The 22,885-nt window shown below is 40.4% G+C and overlaps 2 protein-coding genes across 3 annotated transcripts in view; one reads left to right on the forward strand and one right to left on the reverse strand.

Moving 5' to 3' along the window:
* Nucleotides 1–22,885, forward strand: part of GALNT2 (polypeptide N-acetylgalactosaminyltransferase 2) — a 1,373,297-nt gene that overhangs the window by 693,375 nt on the left and 657,037 nt on the right. The gene's annotated exons all lie outside the window — the stretch shown is intronic.
* TAF5L (TATA-box binding protein associated factor 5 like) overlaps nucleotides 1–22,885 on the reverse strand; it is a 32,572-nt gene that overhangs the window by 6,104 nt on the left and 3,583 nt on the right. For both annotated transcript variants that reach the window (XM_050769205.1, XM_050769215.1), the window contains exons 2-4: nucleotides 14,080–14,224; nucleotides 9,824–9,928; nucleotides 1,879–2,603 (exon numbers count right to left, since the gene is read on the reverse strand). In XM_050769205.1, the coding sequence (XP_050625162.1) occupies nucleotides 1,879–2,603; nucleotides 9,824–9,928; nucleotides 14,080–14,221 (972 nt within the window). In that variant the 5' untranslated portion in view covers nucleotides 14,222–14,224. The remainder of the gene's footprint in view (nucleotides 1–1,878; nucleotides 2,604–9,823; nucleotides 9,929–14,079; nucleotides 14,225–22,885) is intronic.

The raw sequence follows: 22,885 nt of genomic DNA on the forward strand, positions 1-22,885 counted from the left end.
AAAAAGTTTATTCTTAAAAAAGGCAGAGGCTAGCTAGCATCTACAGTACTTTCAGTACGAACAAGGATGGAAAGCCAGAAATGCCTAAACAAAACCACCATTCCAATGACATCTTTTGCTCTCTTCTTGATGGGACATCCAACTGTTTAAGCCTGAAACACAAATGTCACCATTGATGCTTCCTCTCCCTTACCCCTACAGTAATCGAATAACTGAGCTCTCCTCTAGTCTGTCCATGTCTCCTTTGCCACTGCCACTACTCTAGTTTGGCTGCCGTAATTGCTCATATAAGACAGTATCACCACATCACTTCCTGTCTTAGCCCCTCTCCTAACTCCAGCCATAACTTAGTTTCTTTCAGTTCCTGGAATTCCGCATGCGGTTCCTCACTTCTGAGTCTTCAGATACACTCCTGATACCCGGAAATACACACAGGACAAGTCACAGAGCTAGTTATCAGTAGTGGCCAGAGTCTTAAGATGTTTTATTTTGGTCTACTGTTATCAGATGTCATAATGCTATCTTCCTTAATATTAATTTTTAATGCACAGAATATCCACTCTGTATCATCAAAGCTACTATAGTAAGGTCAGTATAAATAATTATTTTTTGTATTTACAGAAAATTGAAAGCAAATGCAGGCAGTATTCCTCAGTTTTATCAGAAGAACTCCCAAAAAGAGAACTGTCTCCAAGGAAAAGAGATGTTTGAAAATTCAAATACAAATGTAATAAAAAATATTTTGGAGAGTACCATAAAATTCTAGTAAAGCTTCCACACAGGAATCTAGACTCTTTACTTATCATAAAGAAATCCTTCAATTACACTGTCTTGGTTGCAAGAATCAAAAATTCAAAGGCCATCCTAGCTGGAAGCGGACTCACAGAACAGGAACAGGAAAACACTGGTTTAATTTAGGGTACCGAATATTCTTAACATCCTTATCATTAACTGTAATTTAATTAGACTGATTTTTTTGCTCCTTAATTTTTCAACATTGTGTAAAGAATTTTTCATCCAAAGTAATGTGAGGCAAAGCTACCTGAATGTCAGTGGTGATAAGACAAAAATATTTTGGCCCACAGACAGTGGTCCTGAAAAAGGACCACTCTGAAGGAAAGTTAATTCTGTGAAGTTTAATTTCTATCTTCCTTGGCCCACATTTTTTCTAAGGTAGTGAATTTTGGTGACCTGAAACCCAAGCTGCGCCTGCCCTTTTCAATGACTGTCCTAAACCGTTACAAGTCAAACAAGATTGACTACTGACTGACGGGGGAGCTGGCAACTCTACTTCTTGTGTTACTTCTCCAAGTGGGGTCTGGGAACACCCTGTAGTACATGAGCCACAGGATATGCACTGGCCTCAGAAAGCCAATACCATCCAGTGTGGTGAGGGTGCAGGGACGCCAGTGTTCTTACTACTGTTGCTGACACTGTGAAATGGCACAACCTTATGTGGGGAAAATAATATTCATTATAGTTTACAATGCAGGCCCTTCGACTCAGTCATCCTACTACTGATTATTTACGCCTGAGCAAATGTGCACACACATAAGTGTATATTTACTGCAAATCTCAGCTAAAGTCAATATTAGCTAAAGTTCTTTCATTAGGCTTAGTGTTGTTATCCACATTTCACATAGTATAAATACTGAGCATTGACTAATAACATTAAGTTAATGTTGCTATAAATTGTTTTTGCATCTTAGGTTAGGCATGTGCAGGAATTCAATGGCTACAGGTTACATGGCATTAGTGTGGCTTCCGCTGTAGGATGAGGAAAATTAGGAAGTCCATTCTAAGATATGTCATGTTTGTAAGGATATTCTAACGAAATTAGGAAGGCAGGTACAGGGAAGAAAAAAATGGTATTCATACCTCCTCCTCCAGAATATCACAAGCCAAATGGATGCGGGACACGTCTACTTGATGGGGCTCTGATTTTAACTTCTTGGATCGTAAACTCCAAAGTTTTATACAGGAGTTGTCAAACCCAGCAGCAAGCAGCTTGCTATCGGGGGAGATTTCTGCAGTGTTCAACAGCTGCTCTGTGTTATAGAAGGCATAGAAGCAGATGGTAGTAAGGGAGGGAGGCCCATCCTTGACACGCTTAATGCTCTCCTGTAAGACCTCTAGGGCAGCCTCGTTCTGCAGAATAGGGCTGGGCATGTCAGGGGGCTCCAAACCGTTGTTCTCACTGCGGGAGGAGCTGCCACTGGCATATAGCTGATAGTCTGTTCTCTTGGCAGGCTGCACATCAAGATGGATATGTAAGGTGAGGACTTTGCACAGGGCAGTATTGTTGTCACTTTGGAGGTAGCGGATAAGGTAGTTGTAGCTGTCTTCTTGGAGACGGACCACGTACTTGTTATCTAGGAATGCTCGAAGCTTGAAGTTAGACAGGATGTCCTGGATGGTTTGAGTGGTCTGTAGCTGCTCAATGACATCCTTCTGGCTAGCATTCTGCAGAAACATTCCATGGAAGCGGCTGTAAAAACTTTCCACTGTGCTCTTCGGACTGTTTTGGACCAGGTTGAGATGGAGGTAGACAAAGAGAGGATAGAGGAGAGGCATCACTTCGTGGCTATGCTGGGAATCAGAATCTACAATGAAAGAAAATGAGGGCTTTATAATCAGCATAATCTTACAGAATAATGTGATCCCTCCTGGGGATCACCACCATCACATAATGCTTTCTTGCCAGGACCCCATTTTTAAGAGTACTGATTGAACTATAAGCCCAACACAGGATTCTGGAATTTCAAGGCCTTTTGATTGAAGAAAGAGCATGAACTCTGAAGTCCAGCAAATCAGGGCCTGAAGCGGGGCACAACTCAGGAATTCAATGCCCAGAGTGGTTAAGTGACTTGCCAGAGTTCACAACAATATAGTGGCTTGTACCCAGGTCTTCAAGATTTAGTATTTTTTCCCAATACATTAGTGTTTCTTCAAATTGGGGACCTCAGATATCTGAGGGTACTTGGATATATTCTTGGAAGACTGAGTTCTTCACAATTTTTAACTTGATGATAATGTAAAAAATAATTAACACACAGTATATTCAGAATTATCTGGATGTCCGCTTAACAAGTTAAGTACTGACAAGTGATTTTAGTGCTCTAGTTTGTGTTTTGTAATTACTTTTGGCATCCACTGTCTCAAGTAAAATCAAAGCACTTACTTTAGTGGGTTCATTAACATGTCTGGCTATACAGGCTAGCGTGTCCCATGTTAACATGACAGCCTTTATCCACAATTGTCTCATCAGCATATTCATTCTGATTTTGCTGGTTAACAAATTCTCTTTTGCAGTGATAATTTACAAATAAGACCATTTTATGTCATTAAGACTCAACTACTTACTAATTTGAGAGTTTAGCACCATGAAACTATAAGACAGAGAATGTTATTTAAAAGGTGTACAGCTTGAATTCATGGGTGAATGAGAAAAGAACAGAGGTATATTTGACACCTAAATAAGTGCTCAAGGCACGCTGTGAGGGAGCAAAGGCTTTGATGTGATTCATACACAGTGGGGAGAGAGCAGGGCCTCTGTAGGGCAGAAGCCCCTCAGGGAGCTGAGACCAGCCTGTATCATAGTCACCAGTGCTGTCCTGATGCCTGCTTGCAGCAGCAAGTTAGTTCTGGCAAAATCCATTCGTTACATTCACTCAGTGTTATTTTCAACTTTACTGCTTTTGAAGTTTTGCTTGTTCCTTATCTGTAATGAGTCTGGGTTTCGTAAAGAAATATAACCATAAAGGTTTTATATCTAGTATAATGTTTGTACATATTTAAATAAATCAAAATAAAAATGTTTTAAGTCAGCACTTATGTTTTGGTAACATTTTTTTTTTTTTTAATGAAAAGACATCAATACAGGGTTTAACACTGAGGAATACTGCATCAGTGAATCTTGCCCCCTAATGTGATGATAAAAGACATTTGCACATTATTTCTGCTTAACACCCTATTTCACTTTATCACAAGGTGAATGAATCTGCTGTACAATATTCATAATATGCATTTTAGAATAAATGTATCCCAACTCAAATACATTATTTACAAGATGAAAAATTACCACCGTCCCACTGAACTGGAAGTTAAGACAGCTACCCAGCCACTTTGGGCTCCTCACACCTCTGAATCAATAGGCAAGGAAAGGAGTTACAGTGTTAGCTGGGGTGACTGATCCTGCCCAAGAGGAATTGGAACTACTACACAATGGAGGTAAGGAGGAGTATGTCTGGCTTAAGGAGATCCCTTAGGACATCTCTGTACCCTGCCCTGTGATTACGGTCGATGAAAATGACAACAATCCATACAGAACTGTGAATGGTCCACGCACCTGAAGAATGAAGGTTTGGGTCACCAGGTAAACCATGATCAGCTTGCAAGGTGAGTGCAAAGGGAATACAGAATGGGTAGAGGAAGGAGGCAGCCACGAATACCAGCTACCACCATGTGACCAGTTACAGAAATGAGGACTGTAATTGTTGTATTTCTTATTTTGTTATGAATGTTTGGGTGTGAATATCTATATATAGATATACAAAAAGCAAGTATCTTTGTATTCTTTCCTTTCTTGTCCCCTTATCATATAACATCGGATTACTGACTTTATTTTTTTCCGATGGAGCCTGACTCCGGTGCCCAGGCTGGAGTGCAGAGGCGTGATCTTGGCTCATTGCATCCTCTGCCTCCTGGGTTCAAATGATTGTCCTGCCTCAGCCTCCCAAGTAGCTACAGGCATGTGACACCATGCTCAGCTAATTTTTGTATCTTTTTTTCTTTTTTTTTTTTTTAGTAGAGATGGGGTTTCACCATGGTGGCCAGGTTGGTCTTGAGCTCCTGACCTTAAGTGATCCACCCACCTCAGCCTCCCAAAGTGCTGGGATTAAGGGTGTGAGCCACTGTGCCAAGCCAGATTACTAACTCCGTATCACAGTATTTAAGTATTAAGTATTGCTTACCTCACAGTATCGAAATTATAGAATATCATGGAGAGGAGTAAACATCATCCAAGGACTTTGCATCCTCCTCTAGGGAAAAGGTTAGTGTGTTTTTTGGTTGTACACAGGATGATTTTATCAGGTTAGGTGGAAGTATGAACTTGTTATTCTCTTTATTTGGTGATTAAGTATGGAATAAGGAGATGCATATGAGTGTCAAGTTAACAAGGAGTGGACTTGCAAGGTTACTTTTACATGTCAAACTGTGGGTGGGGCGGGGGGGGGCACGGTACACAGTCAAACATTATTTTAAATGTTTCTGTGAAGGTATTTTTTTTCTCTTTTTAAGATGAGATTAACACGTTTAAGTCATCAGACTTTGAGTAAAGCAGATTACCTTCCATAAAATGGGTGGGCCTCATCCAATCAATCAATCAATCAATCAATCAGTTTAGGCTTTAATAGAAAAAGACTTATCTTCCCCTAGTACAAGGAATTCTGCCAGCAGAGAGCCTTTGGATTTGAACTGCAACACTAACTCTTTCCTGGGTCTCCAGCTTGCTGGCCCGCCCTGATTTTGAAAGTGCCAAGCCTCCACAATTACATGAAACAATTCCTTAAGAGTAAAACCTCTATATATCCATCCTGTTGGCTCTTGGCTCTGTTTCTTTGGAGAACTGTGACTAGATTTTGGTATTTCTTTTTCCTTTGTATTCTATTAGGATGAAGGATTGTTCTCAACTCCTTAGAAACAGAATTTCTGGCTCATTTTCTAAAATGAGAGACATTTTAATTGAGTAAGTTTAGAAAAAAACCTAGCTATCAAGAAATAGTGATGTACTACTTTAAAACTTACTGAAATTCACTGTTGCTTCAGCTCATAGTTTCAAAATTGCTTAATTGCTCTCTCGTGTCAGAAGAGAACAGTGTGCTGGGTATAAAACAAAACAACTGATCAATTTGGAAGAAGGTGAGATTCAGAATTCCAACTCCCATTTTTAATTATTCCCTTGCAATCATAACATACTCTATATTTTACTGAAAGTGTACTCACTTAAAATATATATTTTTCTAACTGCAAAAGTAACAAACATATCCTCTGAAAGTACACTTTTTCTTTCTTCTATCTATCCACTGAAATGTAATGAATGCCTACCTGGTGCCCAACTCTACTGGTGGTAAATGAGAGAACAATAGAGTTTTTCACGAGTTCATGGAAATTAGTAGTCCACGGAAATTGTTTAATTTAGTATCTACTAAATTAAACAAAACTAATCTTTTTGGTCCTCATTCTCCTCTACCTTTCTTCAGGGTTTGGCTCTACTGACTGGCACTCCTCTGTCCTTTATTCTGAAATCCAACACTACTTGGTCCTGCCATCACTCCCTTTTTGGTTCCTCTTCCTCCTGTCAATCCTCAAATGCTCATTTCACTCTTAAGAATTAACACTGGGTGTGTGCCTCCTAGGAGGCAGGCACTTTACATTCATGATCATGTTTAAGAGTCACAGCTGGCTCTGGTTCAAATCCAGAGGTTGCTTGACTCCAAAGTCTGTGTTCTTCCCACTACACCTCCTGAAGAAAGGACCTATGGCAACAGGTGAGCTCACAGAATCTCTCATCTACAGACAACCTGTGGAGGAAAAATACATTCAGGTGGATACAGATACAGATACTCTTATATCTTTCCCTAGTATCTTCCTTTGAGATTTTATCATTTCTTAAGACTTTTAATTTGCATCTCCATATAGCTGATGCTACACGTTCTTTATCACAAGTCTTTACCTTTCTCCTAAATCCTAGCCTCAAATTTCTCACTGCAAGCTATGCAGTAGGATGCCACTGTCATGACAATTTAAAAAACATAAACCCTTCTGACTTATATCTTTTCAATAAACCTTCATCTCCACTCCAGTCTTAAAGTCTGAGCCATTGCCACTTCTTCCTCCTTTACTTCTGAGCCTGGGAGATTCCACCTTGGTGATTTAACTATGAAATAAAGCTCCTGCCTTGCAATTCCACAATGCTGTCAAATTCTGGTCCTTTTTCACCTCATTTCTCAACATTGCCAAGCACTTAAATTAACAGTCAGTCTCCTTGCCATTCCTCTTACAAATAATTTTACAAACTGCTTTCAGACTAATATTCATTGATCTTCAGCCTGAAAGTCTTAGTCTCAACAAAGCCTTAATTATTCCTGTAGAGTCGTCAAGCCTGCCTTTTTGCTCATGTTATTTCTTACCCAAATCACTCCTCTTCCTTCTCCTCTTCCAGTCTACTGAAACTCAGCCTATCCTTCAACTGCTGACTTAAATCCTACCTCCCGCTCAGGAAAGCCTTCCCTGACTACCCCCAACCAAATCACTTTCTCTTTCCATTCTGAATGCAATTCCTATATAATTCAGAAACCGATCTCATGCTGGTCTGTGAAAATGCTTCTGTGATATTCAAATTTTATTTAAAAACTTTTACCTATAGTGTTTTTATGTTAGGACTGCTTCTAAAATAGATTAATGAGTATATCTTATACTTTATCTTGATGTTCAGGAAATAACTATTCACTTGATTTGGTTATAAGCTCTTTAGAGACCTGAGGGTAGAGAAAAATATTCCAGGAGCAGCAGTCCAAAGTGATCAACATATATTAACCCCTTTTAAGTAATGATCCTTTAAACCAAAGGATTAAATAATCAAATTACAGACAAAATAACAGACAACTTTCTCAGTTCAGAAACAAAGAAAGAACCTAAAGGAAATGGCTGATAGATTATAATCTTTTGAAATGTAAAGTTCCGGCCAAATAATTCTTGTGGTAGTAATTTTTAATGGTAAAAGATAAGTATAAAGTAATCAATATATAAACCAAAATAATACACCTGGCCTTACACACTGAGTTATCCTAGTTTTTATCTGGCCCCCATAATGGTTAGCATTTTAAAGCAAAGAATCTATATTTACTATAGTCTACAGTTGGAGAAAATGGTCAAAATATTACAGGAAATAAGGGTTACAAAATCAAACCCTCTGGGGGGTTACCTTATCAGTTTCACGGTTGTTGGGTGATAGAATTCATAAGTAGAGAACAGTCTGTTTAATAGTTACAAAAACGAAAAATCATGAAGATTAAGGCTTTAGTAAAATAAGTCTATTACGTTTAAACTGAAAAGAAGGAAGTTTCATTAATTCTGCATATCATATCAATGTTAAATATTTCAGGGCAGTGATCAATTTCCACTAAAGATAAAAAAAAGAAAAACTGAATTTATAGTGTTTCTTTCATTCAGAGGTAAGAACTTAGAGATACTTTTTATCATTGGCATTGGTTTCTGAGGCATTAAGCAATTTTAGGAAAAATTTAACTCAGTTTTTAGAAAGTTATTTTACTCAGTTAAAAAACTATGATATTATTCTCTCTATGACAGATTTATTTTCACCATACTAGTGGTGCGGAAGCTGGTTTAGAAAGAAATGTCTTGGCTGGGTGTGGTGGCTTGTGCCTATAATCTCAGCACTTTGGGAGGCCAAGATGGGAGGACTCCTTGAGGCCTGGAGTTTGAAATCAGCCTGGGCAACACAGTGAGACCCTGTCTCTACAAAAAAATTAAAAAAAAAAAATTAGACAGGTGTGGTGGCGCATGCTTGTGGTCCAGCTACTCAGGAGGCCGAGTTGGGAGGATCACTTGATCTCAGAAGGTCGAGGCTGCAGTGAGCCATGATCATGCCACTGCACTCCTGTCTGGGCAACAGAACAAGACCCTGTCTCAAAAAAAAAAAAAAAAAAAAAAAAAAAAAAAAAGAAGGAAATTATCTGGCTTCTTTGAGCCTGTCTCCTTCATTCATTCAGCCTGTATTTATGTTAAGTGCTGACTACATGCCAGGGTAGATACTGTCCTAAGATATATTGATATGGTCCCTGCCCTCATGGAGCGTATAGTCTAATGAGGAAAACAGACACAAAGGTAAATCAACAAATGTGTAATTTTAACAGAGATATATTCTGCCTCATGACAGTGAGATGGCTTTTGTCATGGATATGACTTATTTCCATTATGAGTGACACTCAGATGACCCTAATGACATTACATACATTTGTGTATTTTTTAATCATTGAAGCATAGGTATATAATAAAATAAACTCAATCGCATAATTTTATTGTTACAGAATTGCAATGATTTTTGCAGTGAAGTATTAATACACTTGGTTGATTGCTAAAGTGAGTTATCCTGGTGTAAATTTTTATGTTTACATCCCCTTCCCATTTATCTTCTGGGGCTCTTAATGTTTTTCTTCCTAATACGTGGTATAGTATCTTTTTTATTCTTATATCTCAAGTGGTCATTCTGCCACTCACAAACTGGTCTAAATGACAACTTTTAGTATTTTTGCCTGTTCATTCATAAGGACTATTTACTTGCACTTTTGGAAATAAGGGGCAAAGCCCATTGTGAAATGTACTACATTATTAGTAGAGATATAATGTACATTTCAAATGTGCTGTATTTAAGGATGTTTCTCTGCATGGCTGACAGTTTTTACTTATTCAATACAAGTCAAAAGTCACTGTGCTGAAGGCCATGAATAAAACACCCAGAGCTCTGCCCTTGTAAACTTAAACCTCATGACTGAACTCTTCAGGAATTCCAATAGACCATAAGTTTGAATGCAAGAACTGTGTTAAGAGTACCTTCAAATCCCTAGTATCTCATACCAATCGTGGAATATAGTTGGTTCTAAGATAAATTTGCATCACTCTATTTTTTTCTTTTTACTGCTCCTTGTGGAGCAGGGCTAACTCATAAGCAGTGTGCCCAGAGTTGGTCTGTATTACTCTGTTTTCTTAATAAGAAAAGGTTCTAGAGCTGAGTACTTACCAGTGAGAAAATTCCGCAGTCGTCCAAACTGTACTTCATATTGCTGGGGTTCTGCCTGGCAAGGGGCTGCAGACACTATGTTGGCACAACCAGATTCTGATTGCACTAAAGAGAAGATACACAAGACAGGGCAGGAAACAGAGAGATGATTATTAATCCAGTATGTGGCAGGGCGGAGGAGGGTGTTGTGCACACATGCACAGCAACTGACATTTCAGCAGGTTTCCAAAGTGTGCTGGGTCTTGGTTAAATACGACAGACTGATGACACTTGTTTCTCTCCCCTCCCTCCTGAAGTTCAATAAAATGAGGGCCAGGGAAGGAAAGGCATAAAGCACAGGACAAGGTGAATGAGAGAAGACAAGTACATAAATTCATGAGATTTATCAGGAAATGTTTGACCCTATGTTCTGACATTTCACAGGTGCCTTCGTGTGAGCTCATTGTCAACCACTGTGCTGGGCACTGAGTGGGCCCCTTCAATCTGGAAATTCACGTCTTCTAGTTCTGCGAAGTTTTCTTGAATCATTTTGATAATTCCCTATCTTCTGAGACTCCTACAATTTCAAGGTCGGATCTCCTGAACCAATCCTTTCATTTTTTTCTCCTATTATTCCATTTCTTTGTCTTTTTGCTCTACTTTCTGAAAACCTTCCTCACCTTTTGGCCCTTCTACTGATTATTTCCCCCTAGATTACTTATAATACCTAATGAGTTTTTATTTTTTACTATCATGTATCTAATTGATAAGTTTTTTCATTCTCAACATTCTTTTTTTCCCCAAACAGGCTATGATTTTTGAATCCTAAGTATCTGAAACAAGGTATTTTTGAAGTTTTCTTCTGTTGCTTTCCATCTGCCCTTCTTATGAGATATGTTTCTTCTAGGGTTCTATGGCCCCTGGCTGTCTTACAGTGAGGCGCTCTGGGTGGTGAGGCTCATCCTCCAGGGTGACCAGGGTGAGCAATGTCCCAACATCACTGTCTTTTGGTATTTCTTCTTGGGCAAGTTGGACTCCCCAGGGAAGGATCGTTTACTTGCCTTCCTGGAGCATGGGTGCCTGGCTGCAGTATCCCGGGCAGATGAATTGGTGCGGGGGAAACAAGGTTGGAGTCTCAATAGTCAGTATGTAAACACACACTTCATCTCCAATCTGAGAGTTTATGCTTTCTAAAAACAAAAACCAAAAACCATTCTCCTCCTGTTTACAAGAGGAGTCGGGAATACCGGGGAAAGAAGGTGGCTAAAAACCAAGGGAAGCCACCTTTAACCGTATCCTGAATGAAACATGAATGCATTTTGGACAATGGAATGTGGATGGAGAAATGGTGATGAATGCGGCAGGACTGAGGGAGGCATAACAGGAAACAGGTAGAAAGGGAATCACAGGTGAGAGGAAAGCCACCCTACTCCAGGAGAAGGAATAGAAGCCAGAAACGAGGACCTGCTGCAAGCCTGCATGCAAGGGCGGGGCTCCTCCTGCTCCTTCTTGCCCCCACCTTTAGTTATTCTGTCACTAAATCCTACAGATTCCTAAAATTTATCTTCTCCTCTCCACTCCCATTACCACTTCCTCAACTGAGGCTGTCTTCACCTCTCACTGGACTGTGTCTTCTAACTACTTTCCCCGATTCTAACCTAGGCTGCCTTATCAATACTGCCACTAGACTGATTTTTCTAAAATTCACATTGGAAAACTTGGATACCCTCCTCCAATTTGTTCCCTGGTAAATATCTAATGGTTCCTTTGCAACTCAGCTCACTCCTTCAACTATTTACTGACCCCCAACTATGTCAGGAATCACAAAGCCTTTTGGGGCGCCTTCCTTGGCTTGCCAGCCTAATTTGGATGATCTTTTGTGCTACCACTGAACCTCCCCCCTCACAGAACTTACTATCTCATGCTCTTCTTCAATCACTGACTTATCTGCCTCACTTCCCAACTAGAACACTTAGCTTCTCAGCGCTAGGGTCAAATCATAGCTATCTCTAGAACTTTTCAGCACGTGGGCTAGAGCAGATGTTCACTAAATGTCTGCTGAAAAAAGACAGAATTCTTCAGATTACTTAATTAATGGAAAAATCTAGGACAAAATCTTCCGATAATCATATTTCATGTTTCTCACTTTTCCTGGTGGTTTTCCAGCAACACCACTTTGTCCTAATAAGCTATTCTATTGAAACTAAGACAACTTAGATGAGCAAAGTTCTTGAAGACTGTTTAATATTGTTCATTCCGACTTTCTATCAACAGCAGCAAGAATTACTGCTCCCTGGTTCCAAAGGATGCAGGGCAGCAGATTTTTGAAACAGCTGGGATGGCATGTTCAGAAAGAATTACTTTACAGTGGGATAGAGGTGTTGTAAATGGACTCTCCTATTTGAACAATAAGGTACTCAGTATTCTATACCAAGCTCATAATCTGGCCCCTGTTAAGGGTATCTCTGAGGAGTTTGAAGGGAAGGAAGAACAGGTGGATCTGACCCTGAAATATGTGGCGGCAGGCTGCTGACTAGGCTTCTGTTAGTGTTTCAGAGGGAGTCAGGAACCACTCCTTTGAGAGCGTCCTCAGGTTGTTACTGTCCTAGCACTCTCTTCCTATGGCAATGTCAATGAATCCCGGGTCCTTGACTTTGAAGGTATATGAAAAGAGGGCGCTGAGGTAATTGCTGCTGCTAGGATGGAGGATGAAACCATTAAGAAATGGAGCAGGTGGTGACAGATACTTAGAAGAGCAGAGAAAGTCCAGGAACAAAGAAGAGAGACGAATGTAGCCTGAGCATGTAAGAAAGGGAACCAGGACTGAGCTGCAGAAATCACTGCTAACTCCACCTCCACACACAGTCATTAAAGTAGTTTATAATCACCCTAAAGCATCCCAGCATTTTTTCCCCCCCAGAATCTCTAGTAAATAAGTTCAGTAAAAGCAAGTCCTGTTATGCTGGGTGCAGTGACTCACACCTGTAATCCCAGCACTTTGGGAGGCCAAGGTGGGAGGATCGCTTGAGGTCAGGTGGTCATGACCAGTCTGGGCAACATGGTGAGATCCCATCTCTAACAAGAATAACAAGCAAAAAAAAAAAAAAAAAAAAAAAAAAAAAAAAATTAGCCAGGTGGTTGTGCATGACTGTGGTCCAAGCTACTGGGTAGGCTGAGATGGGAGGATCACTTGAGCCTGGGAGGTTGAGGCTGCAGTGAGCTGTGACTGCATCACTGCACTCCAGTATGAGTGATGGAGAGAGAGCCTGTCTCAAAAAACAAAAAACAAAAAACAAAAACAAAAACACAAAAAAAGAAGAAGAGAGTCATATTACATAGAAACATGAACTCACAAAATAGCTAACAACTACAGTTGGCCCGCTGTATCTGTGGGTTTCACATCCATGGATTCAAACAACTGCAAATCAAAAATTTTGGGGGGAAAAAAAAACCAAAGTCCCAAGAAGCAAACTTTGAATTTACCAGGTGCTGAATACCATGATGAATCCATGTGAATGAGGTGATATGTAGGCATTGTATTAGGAATTATAAGCAACCTAGAGATGATTTAAAGAATACAGGAGGATGTGTGTAGATGTAACCTACTATGCCAAATATTATACCACGTCTTATCAGGAAGGGACTTGAGTGTCCGTGGATTTTGGTATCCATGGAGCGGTCCTGGAACCAATCCTTTATGGGTACTGAGGGATGACCGTACTTGTTAATCCAGAGGGAGTCAACTCAAGTTTTTCTAAAATAGAATCTGATTTCAAAACATTAAAAAACAAAACCAAATTTAAAAAACTTCAGGAATGTGTCTATAATATAATATTTCCAACTATGGATCCTGAAGTACTAATTCATTCAACAAACCTGACTTCCACATGTGAAGCTCCATGCTGGAGGAGAGGGGACCTGTGCAAGAAGGGGACAGAGGGACACCCTGTCCCTAAAGGTCTTGTAGGTTAATTGTTTACGGAAGGAAAAAGTTGCACATACTTTCAGGTACAGATAAAGTAACTGAATGGTCCTGAGGAAGGAAATGACTTTGGCCAGGAGAACCACAGAGGTTATCAGAAGTGGCATGTGAGCATGGCTCTGAATGACAGACAGGGTCTCTGAGGCCAACATCATTCACTTAACGTAGCTCACTGAGGTTTTTGGTCAGTCTGCTCTCTCTGGCACTGTCTTGAGAAGAGAAGCAATCCCACATGGATATTGACGTGAGTTCTCCTGCTCCAGGTTCACCCCACCAGACAAACCCCCACCATTACCTGTTAGATTGGCCGCCATCTCTTCAGCAGTCTGTGACAGCCGCAGTCCTTGCTTCAGGGGACCGTCTGAGTCCACGTACTGCCGGCGTTTGAGGTAGCAGGACACTGCCATCTGAATCTGCTCGGTACGCACTCGTTTCATGACCTTCGAGGGAGGCAACCACAGGATGCAGAGACATCAGGGGCCTGGGAGAGCAACGCATCCAACTGCACCATCGCGGATGGGTAGGATACGGAGGAGAGGAAGACCAGCCATGTGGCTAAGTGGCCTAGTTAAGACACAAATCTAAGTTCCCTAATACCAACGTGGTATACTCTTCCATTTTGTCTGTTTCTCCAATGACAATACAACGAACTTCAATTATAGAAAATATGAAAAGCATTGATAATAAAGTCCTTAGTTCACCCCCAAACGCTGTTTAATACCAAGACTCCAATCAGCCCCATGAAACTTTTCAGTAGAGAAGCTAACAAAGAGCAAACAGGGCCAGTCTGAAATTTAGGGCCTTTGATTTCTCCTGCCTACTCTGTGAGAGAGGTGTTAATTAGCAGTGAACTAGCCAAAAAAGCAGGCAGGAGGCAGTGCCAACTCAAAGACCACAGAAACTGGATAAATAGATGTTAACAAAGTATGAAGTTAACAATGGTGAAGGGGATTGTGATATTTTTGCTTAATAGCCAGGAAAAGGCTGCCAGCTCCAAGTCAGGGATTTGCAAAATGTGTTTTCATTTTAATTGTATAATATTATTTACCTTTTTCACTCTTTATTTTAAACCACAGGTACAGAAAGGTAGCACAACACTAAGAGGGTATGTTTATGTGTTAGCATATGTCTCATAAATTCCTGTAAGAAAGGAAAAGAAAGTGGTAGGAAGTGACCTGAACAGAAGTAAATTATTTTTGAATAATTCAAGCTAATTTGTAGGTTCACAAAAATAAAAAAAGGGAAAAAGAAAAAAAAAAAAAGAGGCACTGTTTCCTTTGACTACTGAGTTTATTATCAAGAATGACAGGAACCCCTAGTATTGCCATGGCCTCAAACACTACTTTGTCAGAAATAAATACTGCAGTCCAGATGACCAAAGACAGCTGGATGAATTTTGTGGGTTCACTGCTGTCATGTAAAACATACTTTCCCCTCCAGGACCAAAATATTGTGTCCATTTTGGAATGCATTTCATGTACGCATACACACACGATCACCCCAACCAAAGCAACATTCTCTAAATCAAGGTTTCCCAGTTGTTTTGTGTGGGAGATCTGTTTTTGATCATTTATTTGCATGTGTTTAAGTTTCAGTTACATCCATTATTATTTTCCTTTGAGAGTTCTTTCATTCTTTTATTTTATTTTTGAGACACTGTCTTGCTCTGTTGCCCAGGCTGGAGTGCAATGGCACGATCTCAGCTCACTGCAACCTCCACCTCCTGGGTTCAAGTGATTCCCTGCCTTAGCCTCCCGAGTAGCTGGGATTACAGGCCCACACTACCACACCTGGCTAATTTTTATATTTTTAATAGAGATAGGGTTTCACCATGTTGGCCAGGCTGGTCTTGAACTCCTGACCTCAGATGACTCACCTGCCTTGGCCTCTCAAAGTGCTGGGATTACAGGTGTGAGCCACCATGCCTGCCCTTCCATTCTTTTTTAAGACGTAAAATTCCACCTTTTCCAGAAATCTATTTATTTATTATATTTATTTTTTTAGTGGAGAAGAGGTTTTGCTATGTTGCCCAGGGTGGTCTCAAACTCCTGGGCTGAAGCAATTCTCCTGCCTTGGTCTCCCAAATTGTTGGAATTACAGGCATGAGCTACCATGCCTGGTCTTATTTTTCTTTAAACATAAAAAAATTATTTGTATTTAATTTTCGTCCAACTGCAGTTTCTTTTAGTGTGTGGTGAATAACTGAACAAATGTTTTGCCTAGTGACTGTAGCTAACACACTGTCCCAATACCATTTGCAAGTAATTATTTCCTTCTAAACTGATTTGTGGGAGCCCTTTAAAAATAATACTCTGAAGACCCACTTTTCAGTTCCCTAAAAGTCATACAACACAGCAAACTGTGAAGGCTAGAGACACAACCACAAATATATACACATATAAATATAAAATGTCAGGACATTTTATATATATATTAAATCATATGCATAGAAAGATTACATTATCTGTGCATTTTATTTCTTTTTTTTTTTTTTTTTTGAGACGGAGTCTTGCTCTGTCGCCCAGGCTGGAGTGCAGTGGCCAGATCTCAGCTCACTGCAAGCTCCGCCTCCCGGGTTCCCGCCATTCTCCTGCCTCAGCCTCCCGAGTAGCTGGGACTATAGGCGCCCGCCACCTCGCCTGGCTAGTTTTTTGTATTTTTTAGTAGAGATGGGGTTTCACCGTGTTAGCCAGGATGGTCTCGATCCCCTGACTTTGTGATCTGCCCGTCTCGGCCTCCCAAAGTGCTGGGATTACAGGCTTGAGCCACCGTGCCCGGCATGTGCATTTTATTTCTAGATTGCCAAAGAGTTCAAAATATTTGTTACAAAGAAGGGGTACTAGGTCTGTGACAGTTAAAAAGAAGGGACATTGTGGTTGTGAAGCAGTGACATAATGAAACACAATAATAAATTTCTAAATACTGAACTCTCTTCTCACTATGAAATTCACCTTGCTTGTGTATGGTGTGTTATTCTCTCACTGTATTGATGACTTGGGTTACTTTTTAATTAAGTTGTTTTATTAAATTGCTAATCCAGGGATTCTGATACTTCTGAGAGTGGGGTCCCTGCTCCCATTCTCTGTGGCCACTGATCAGCACTGCTCTACTAGCGATCCTCCAACCTGGCTAGACATAAGAATCCCGTGAGTGTGTGGACATGTCTAAATAATTCCAGCCCTGCAGATTCTGGTTCAGTGTTATATTTAGATGAAAAAAAGTTAAATGCACACAGAGGCTGTGACAGTACTGTCCTTTCCCGTGTGGCCCAAAGTCAAGACGAGTCAATCCAACCAGTGCCTCTTCCCATCACTTGCTAAAACTGCTTTTCACCTAACTTCAAGAGCTCCTAGTCTGTGGACTTTCCCAAGCCAGCCCAATTCCCTACTCTAGCCGAGACTGAAATCTTTCCGACTTCCACACTGCCGATCTTTTGCTGACTTGGGAATGCATGCACGTATCGATGTACATCCTTGAGCATTCTAGGCAGATGGGCCTGGATCTCTCAGATCACCTCTGACAGGAAAAACCCTTGCGTGTGAAAGACACACAAATGACTGATAGGGAGAACAGACTCTGTGATGACACAGTGTCCTCAAGGTGAGACAATATACCTTTGTGTCTGAGGAGGAAGGGAAAAGATGTGAAGTTATGAAAGAGTAAATAGAACGGAGTAGAATGAATGATAGTCAACACTGACTATATTTAAGATTGCTAGAAGCTAGTTTGTAAAACTGATTCTAACAAATGTGCTTAAATTAGCTGCCCCAAATAGCAGTTTCTCTGAGTCCAAACTACCATTTATGATAAAGGCACTTCCCTGAGTGGGGGTGGTGAGCCAACTGTAGGGCCATGGATCTTAAATGCAGGAATTCTGGCAGTGACTCTCTTGCATAACCATGCTGAACTCAAATACTAGATAACAGCCCAATCAACTTAGCTGGGTTTTATTCCAATGTACCTATATTTCAAGTGGCATGGATAATTAATGAACCTGAGATAACTCGGTCCCCTCCACCCAGATTGATTTCCAGAGTTCTAATATCCAAAAGAAAAAAACTCTCCTTAAACTAGATGCAAGTCTCTGGAGAGACTCATACATGAGACAAACAGTGCAATTTCATTACCTGCCTAGCTTTTCCTATAATTATAAAATCTTTCAAACTGAAATTGGATTTAGATATAATTATACTCTTTGTTACCATTTCAGAATTTCTCATAATTTTCAATTTATATAAAATACCTAACTTTCAGAGGTAAAAACAGATGTCAAATACTCTGCTCTTCATATCACATTGTTAGTATTTCTGGAAATCAAAATAAGGATTTTGACACAATGTATATCTATTCTCATATATCAACAGTTGCCAGATACTTCAACCAAGTTGCTATATAAAATCCCACACAATCATTTCAATGTAACAACTACGCAGGGAAAACCACAGCCACACTTAACATTCAACTACAGAAATATGGGGAGGTGGACATACATGGACCCCAGGCATTCTCTTAAGATGCTGTCAGTGTGGAACTCTAGTCTGGTCAATCCCTTCAGTGGTTACACGCTGCATCCTATCCCTCCACCCCCACCCCACTTAGGCTCTAATGTACACAGATGGTAGAGGAGTACTGGGAGGCACCCTCACCCACCACATCACAGGTTCAAGTACTACACAGTTCCATGAAATGCCAAAAGAGTACTACCTGGCTCCCCCATCCCTCCCCTTGCCCCAATAAGGTGGCAGTTTTGAGTAAGGGTGAGTTCAAGATAAATTCAGGCAAACTCACTACAGAATCCTCAAATCAGCTCTTCAACTGAGACTTCTGACTGTTGGCCTTTTTTGAGTAATTGTACTTTTTTCCCAATGGTAAATTTACGCTTATAACAGATGAAAAAAATTATTTTTGCATTTTTTGTAAAGTATCTACTAGGTAACTTATTAGTTCTCTTCACTCACAGCAACTAAATGGTTGTAATATCTATCAAAAGATCAGTCTAAGTTGGACCTAAAACCCTAGCTTTGCATTAATCATCATGATAAAGTATATTCAATTAGCTTTGTGAAAATATAAATCATAACTGAAAAATAAATGAGCCATAGTACTTTCCGTTTCAGTCATACCTCATATAATTTAAAAATTATGATAGCCTTTCATATTCAATTTTTGCTCAGACTGACAGAAATATACTTGAATTAGAAGCTGTGTTTTTTCCCAGGGTGTCCTAAGAAATAAAATGGCACATGGATAAGGCCGTAGCTGGGTTCAGGATGCAGTGAAGAATGTGGCGTTCTGGTGGGGATGGCAGCAGTGGTAGAAAGTAGGTGGAAATCATGAAATCCAGCAAACAGATGTCATGAGAAATAGATTTTCTCCAACATCAGCTGATGTTCCAGAAGTCTTATTTCATCAGCTACTTACCCTACAGCCTTCCACCTACGCTATGCTAAACCTTCACCAGTCTCCTCACCCAGCCAGCTGACCCCGCTTCTGACCTCAGCAGGCTACTGAGACTTAGGATTCCTTAACTCTTGTCTGATCTAACCGGTCACTTTCCAGCACCACCCTTCATGATCTCTCAGCTGGATGTGATGCTGCTGAACTCACCTCCTACTTGAAACTCCCTTGGTCCCGCCCACTGCAAGCCTCTCTTGTGGCTCTGCCCTCCCAGTCCCGTCTGCCACTGCTTCTTCACATTCCCCGCTTCACCACACCACTATGCAAGACTTACAGTCAGATCACCTTCCTGAACTCAGTCGATTAACAGACATTTCCACCTGCAATACCTCTACCTTCTCCTGGTTTTCTTAGTCGGCTTAATGGTGCCATTATCCACCATCAAAGCAAAAACAAAACAAAAGAAAACCAAACCCCCAAAAAGCCAGTCATGATGTTAAGATTCTGTTCTCTCTCACCCTTACTTCGAAGAGGCCACCAACTCCTATTCTAAATGGGAATTCTCTCTCAACTTAAAAAAAAATGTGGCTAGTGCAACTCAACCATTTCTGCTGCCCTATCTTGACTGTTTGTTATTTGACGGCACAAATTGCTTCTCTCTCTCTCTCTCTCTCTTTAGAGGAGTGGTCTGGCTATGTTGCCCAGGCTGGTCTCCAACTCCTGGGCTCATGATCCTCCCAGCTCAGCCTCCGAAGTAGCTAGGAACACAGGTGTATGCCACTAAGCCCGATTCTACAAATCACTTCTCAACTGGACTATTCCAATATTCTTCCACCTTTAGGCCCTCATCATATGGTCCTTTGAAAAGCAGCCAAAGTACATTTCAAATCTAATGACTACACCCAAGCCTAAATCACCCCAGCCCTCAGGCAGGTTGTCCCCTCTTGCCATCACTCTTCCTCAGTTCCCCTAAACAGATGGAGAGTTCCCTGAGGACAGGGCTTATCTTTGAAGCTCATCTTAAAAATAAAGTGAGTGCTATCTAGCTTCTTGGAATTCTTGAGAGTTTATTTTAAGCTCACGATCTTCTTGAATTTCTACTTTAATACTGTTTTACAGCACAGAAAAATTGCTTCTATACAAAACTTATTAACGTGGAAGGGTGTGGCACAATCTACAGAATGGCTTTCTACACTGCTTACTATGCTTGACTACATAAAGAAAACTTTCACAAATACTTTACTTGCAAACACCACTGCAGACAGAAATAGGCTGTCCTGTTCTCAAAATAAGGGGTAGCATGTTTTCCTATGTTTATCACTGTTCCTGAAACTGAATTCAAATGCAGTACATGAGGATTTGGAGATGCTTCATTAGAACATTTATATGTGTGTGTGTGTCTCAAAGTGGATGGAATGATCTTCAATTTTTCATATCAGAGCAGTACTGTCCAAGAGGATTTTTGACAAATGACGGAAGTGTTCTAAGTCTGCACTGTTCACCACAGTAGTCACTAGCCACACAGGGCGACTGGGCAACGAAAATATGACTAGTGCAACTAAGGAACTGAATTGTTTTAATTAATTTTAATTTAAGTAGTCATATGTGGCCAACGATTACTGTATTGGACAACAGAGTTCTACAGCATGACATTACCTGGTGAAACTAATGCATCAGCATCTTAGCTTAAAAAAGTTAATTCACAAAGTTTTGCATAACACTTCTGCTTACTAATGACAAAGTCTCCAAAAGTCAGTATTTTGTTTTAAAAACACAGCTACCTTTTATTATTGCCAAACATTGTAAAGTTATTAAATATCCATTCACCTTGATACACCTTACTGGGGGGCTATCTTCTTTGACTACTAAACAATTATAAATGGAAGTATTTTATAGTGTTTTGTTTTTTTTTTTTTTTTTTTTGAGACGGAGTCTCGCTCTGTCACTTAGGCTGGAGTGCTGTGGCCGGATCTCAGCTCACTGCAAGCTCCGCCTCCCGGGTTTATGCCATTCTCCTGCCTCAGCCTCCCGAGTAGCTGGGACTACAGGCGCCTGCCACCTCGCTCGACTAGTTTTTTGTATTTTTTAGTAGAGACGGGGTTTCACCTTGTTAGCCAGGATGGTCTCAATCTCCTGACCTCATGATCCGCCCGTCTCAGCCTCCCAAAGTGCTGGGATTACAGGCTTGAGCCACCGCGCCCGGCCTTTATAGTGTTTAGAAACACTGACAACATACATCACTCTTCAAATCTTCTTCAAATTAAAAAATAAAGAAAAAGACAATTTGCTTCAGCAGAGAAACAGCAGCAGCTAATTTCTTTCTGTAAAATGTCCCACTAAAAGGTAAGCCCAAACCTATGACCACGTTTCCTTTGCAATAAGAAAATTAAAAAGAACACTTTTTAGTCAACTTTATTTTATTTTTTTTATTTTTTGAGACGGAGTCTTGCTCTGTCGCCCAGGCTGGAGTGCAGTGGCTGGATCTCAGCTCACTGCAAGCTCCGCCTCCCGAGTTCACGCCATTCTCCTGCCTCAGCCTCCCGAGTAGCTGGGACTACAGGCGCCCGCCACCTCGCCCGGCTAGTTTTTTTTGTATTTTTTTTAGTAGAGACGGGGTTTCACCGTGTTAGCCAGGATGGTCTCGATCTCCTGACCTCGTGATCCGCCCGTCTCGGCCTCCCAAAGTGCTGGGATTACAGGCTTGAGCCACCGCGCCCGGCCAAGTCAACTTTAATTTAAAAAAAGAGAAACTCTGAGGGTTATAGATGAAAATCAAATGTCTAACTATAATCTCTATCAATTTACACATATCTAAAATATATAAGGCAATATATGAATTCACTAAACAAATTCACTCCAGCTATTCATGAATATTTTAAACACCAGTGTGTGTGATGAATTAAGTCACTATGAATCATCAAATTCCATTTCCAGAGCACTTTACCTTTCCCATCTACTAAATCAGTTACAATAAGGCACTTCTTAAATCCATATGCTGTTGCTGGAAATCTCAACCCAAGCCATCAATGCCTGTTCAGGTGAGCAGAACGTCTTTTCATTCACCATCATATATGTGCACACACACACATATATATGTGTGTGTATATATATGTGCATGCACGCACACACGCTTTTTTTTTTTTTTTGGCAATCTGGAAAAATTATGTGTGGCACTTAACACTTGTACTTTGTGATACTCCCTACCCCTATCAGGAATAATGACCTAATCTTTCCTATTTTTTGGTTTCACTTATTTGGTAAGATTGAATAAATATCCCAAACACCACCTTGTTGTTCAAAATAGACTGAGATAGAGTGCCCTGTAACAGGGGAGCCCCAAATATGAGACTTTTGAGGGAAAACCTTGCTTGTGATCAAGCATATACAATACATACTTGAAGATAATTTTTTTTTTAATTTTATTTTTTATTATTATTATACTTTAAGTTCTAGGGTACATGTGCATAATGTGGTTTGTTACATATGTATACTTGTGCCATGTTGCTGTGCTGCACCCATCAACTCATCAGCACCCATCAACTCGTCATTTACATCAGGGGGGAGGGATTGCATTGGGAGTTATACCTGAAGATAATTTTTAAGAGGGAAGGCTGCCTGGTTTCTTCATGCCTTCTGTAAGTGCTGTCTAAGCTTTGAGATTTGGAATAAAATATCCAACTCTACCGCCATTTTCCTTTTGAAAT

This window comes from Macaca thibetana, chromosome 1 (assembly GCF_024542745.1).
Source record: "Macaca thibetana thibetana isolate TM-01 chromosome 1, ASM2454274v1, whole genome shotgun sequence".
Taxonomy (NCBI): Eukaryota; Metazoa; Chordata; class Mammalia; order Primates; family Cercopithecidae; genus Macaca; species Macaca thibetana.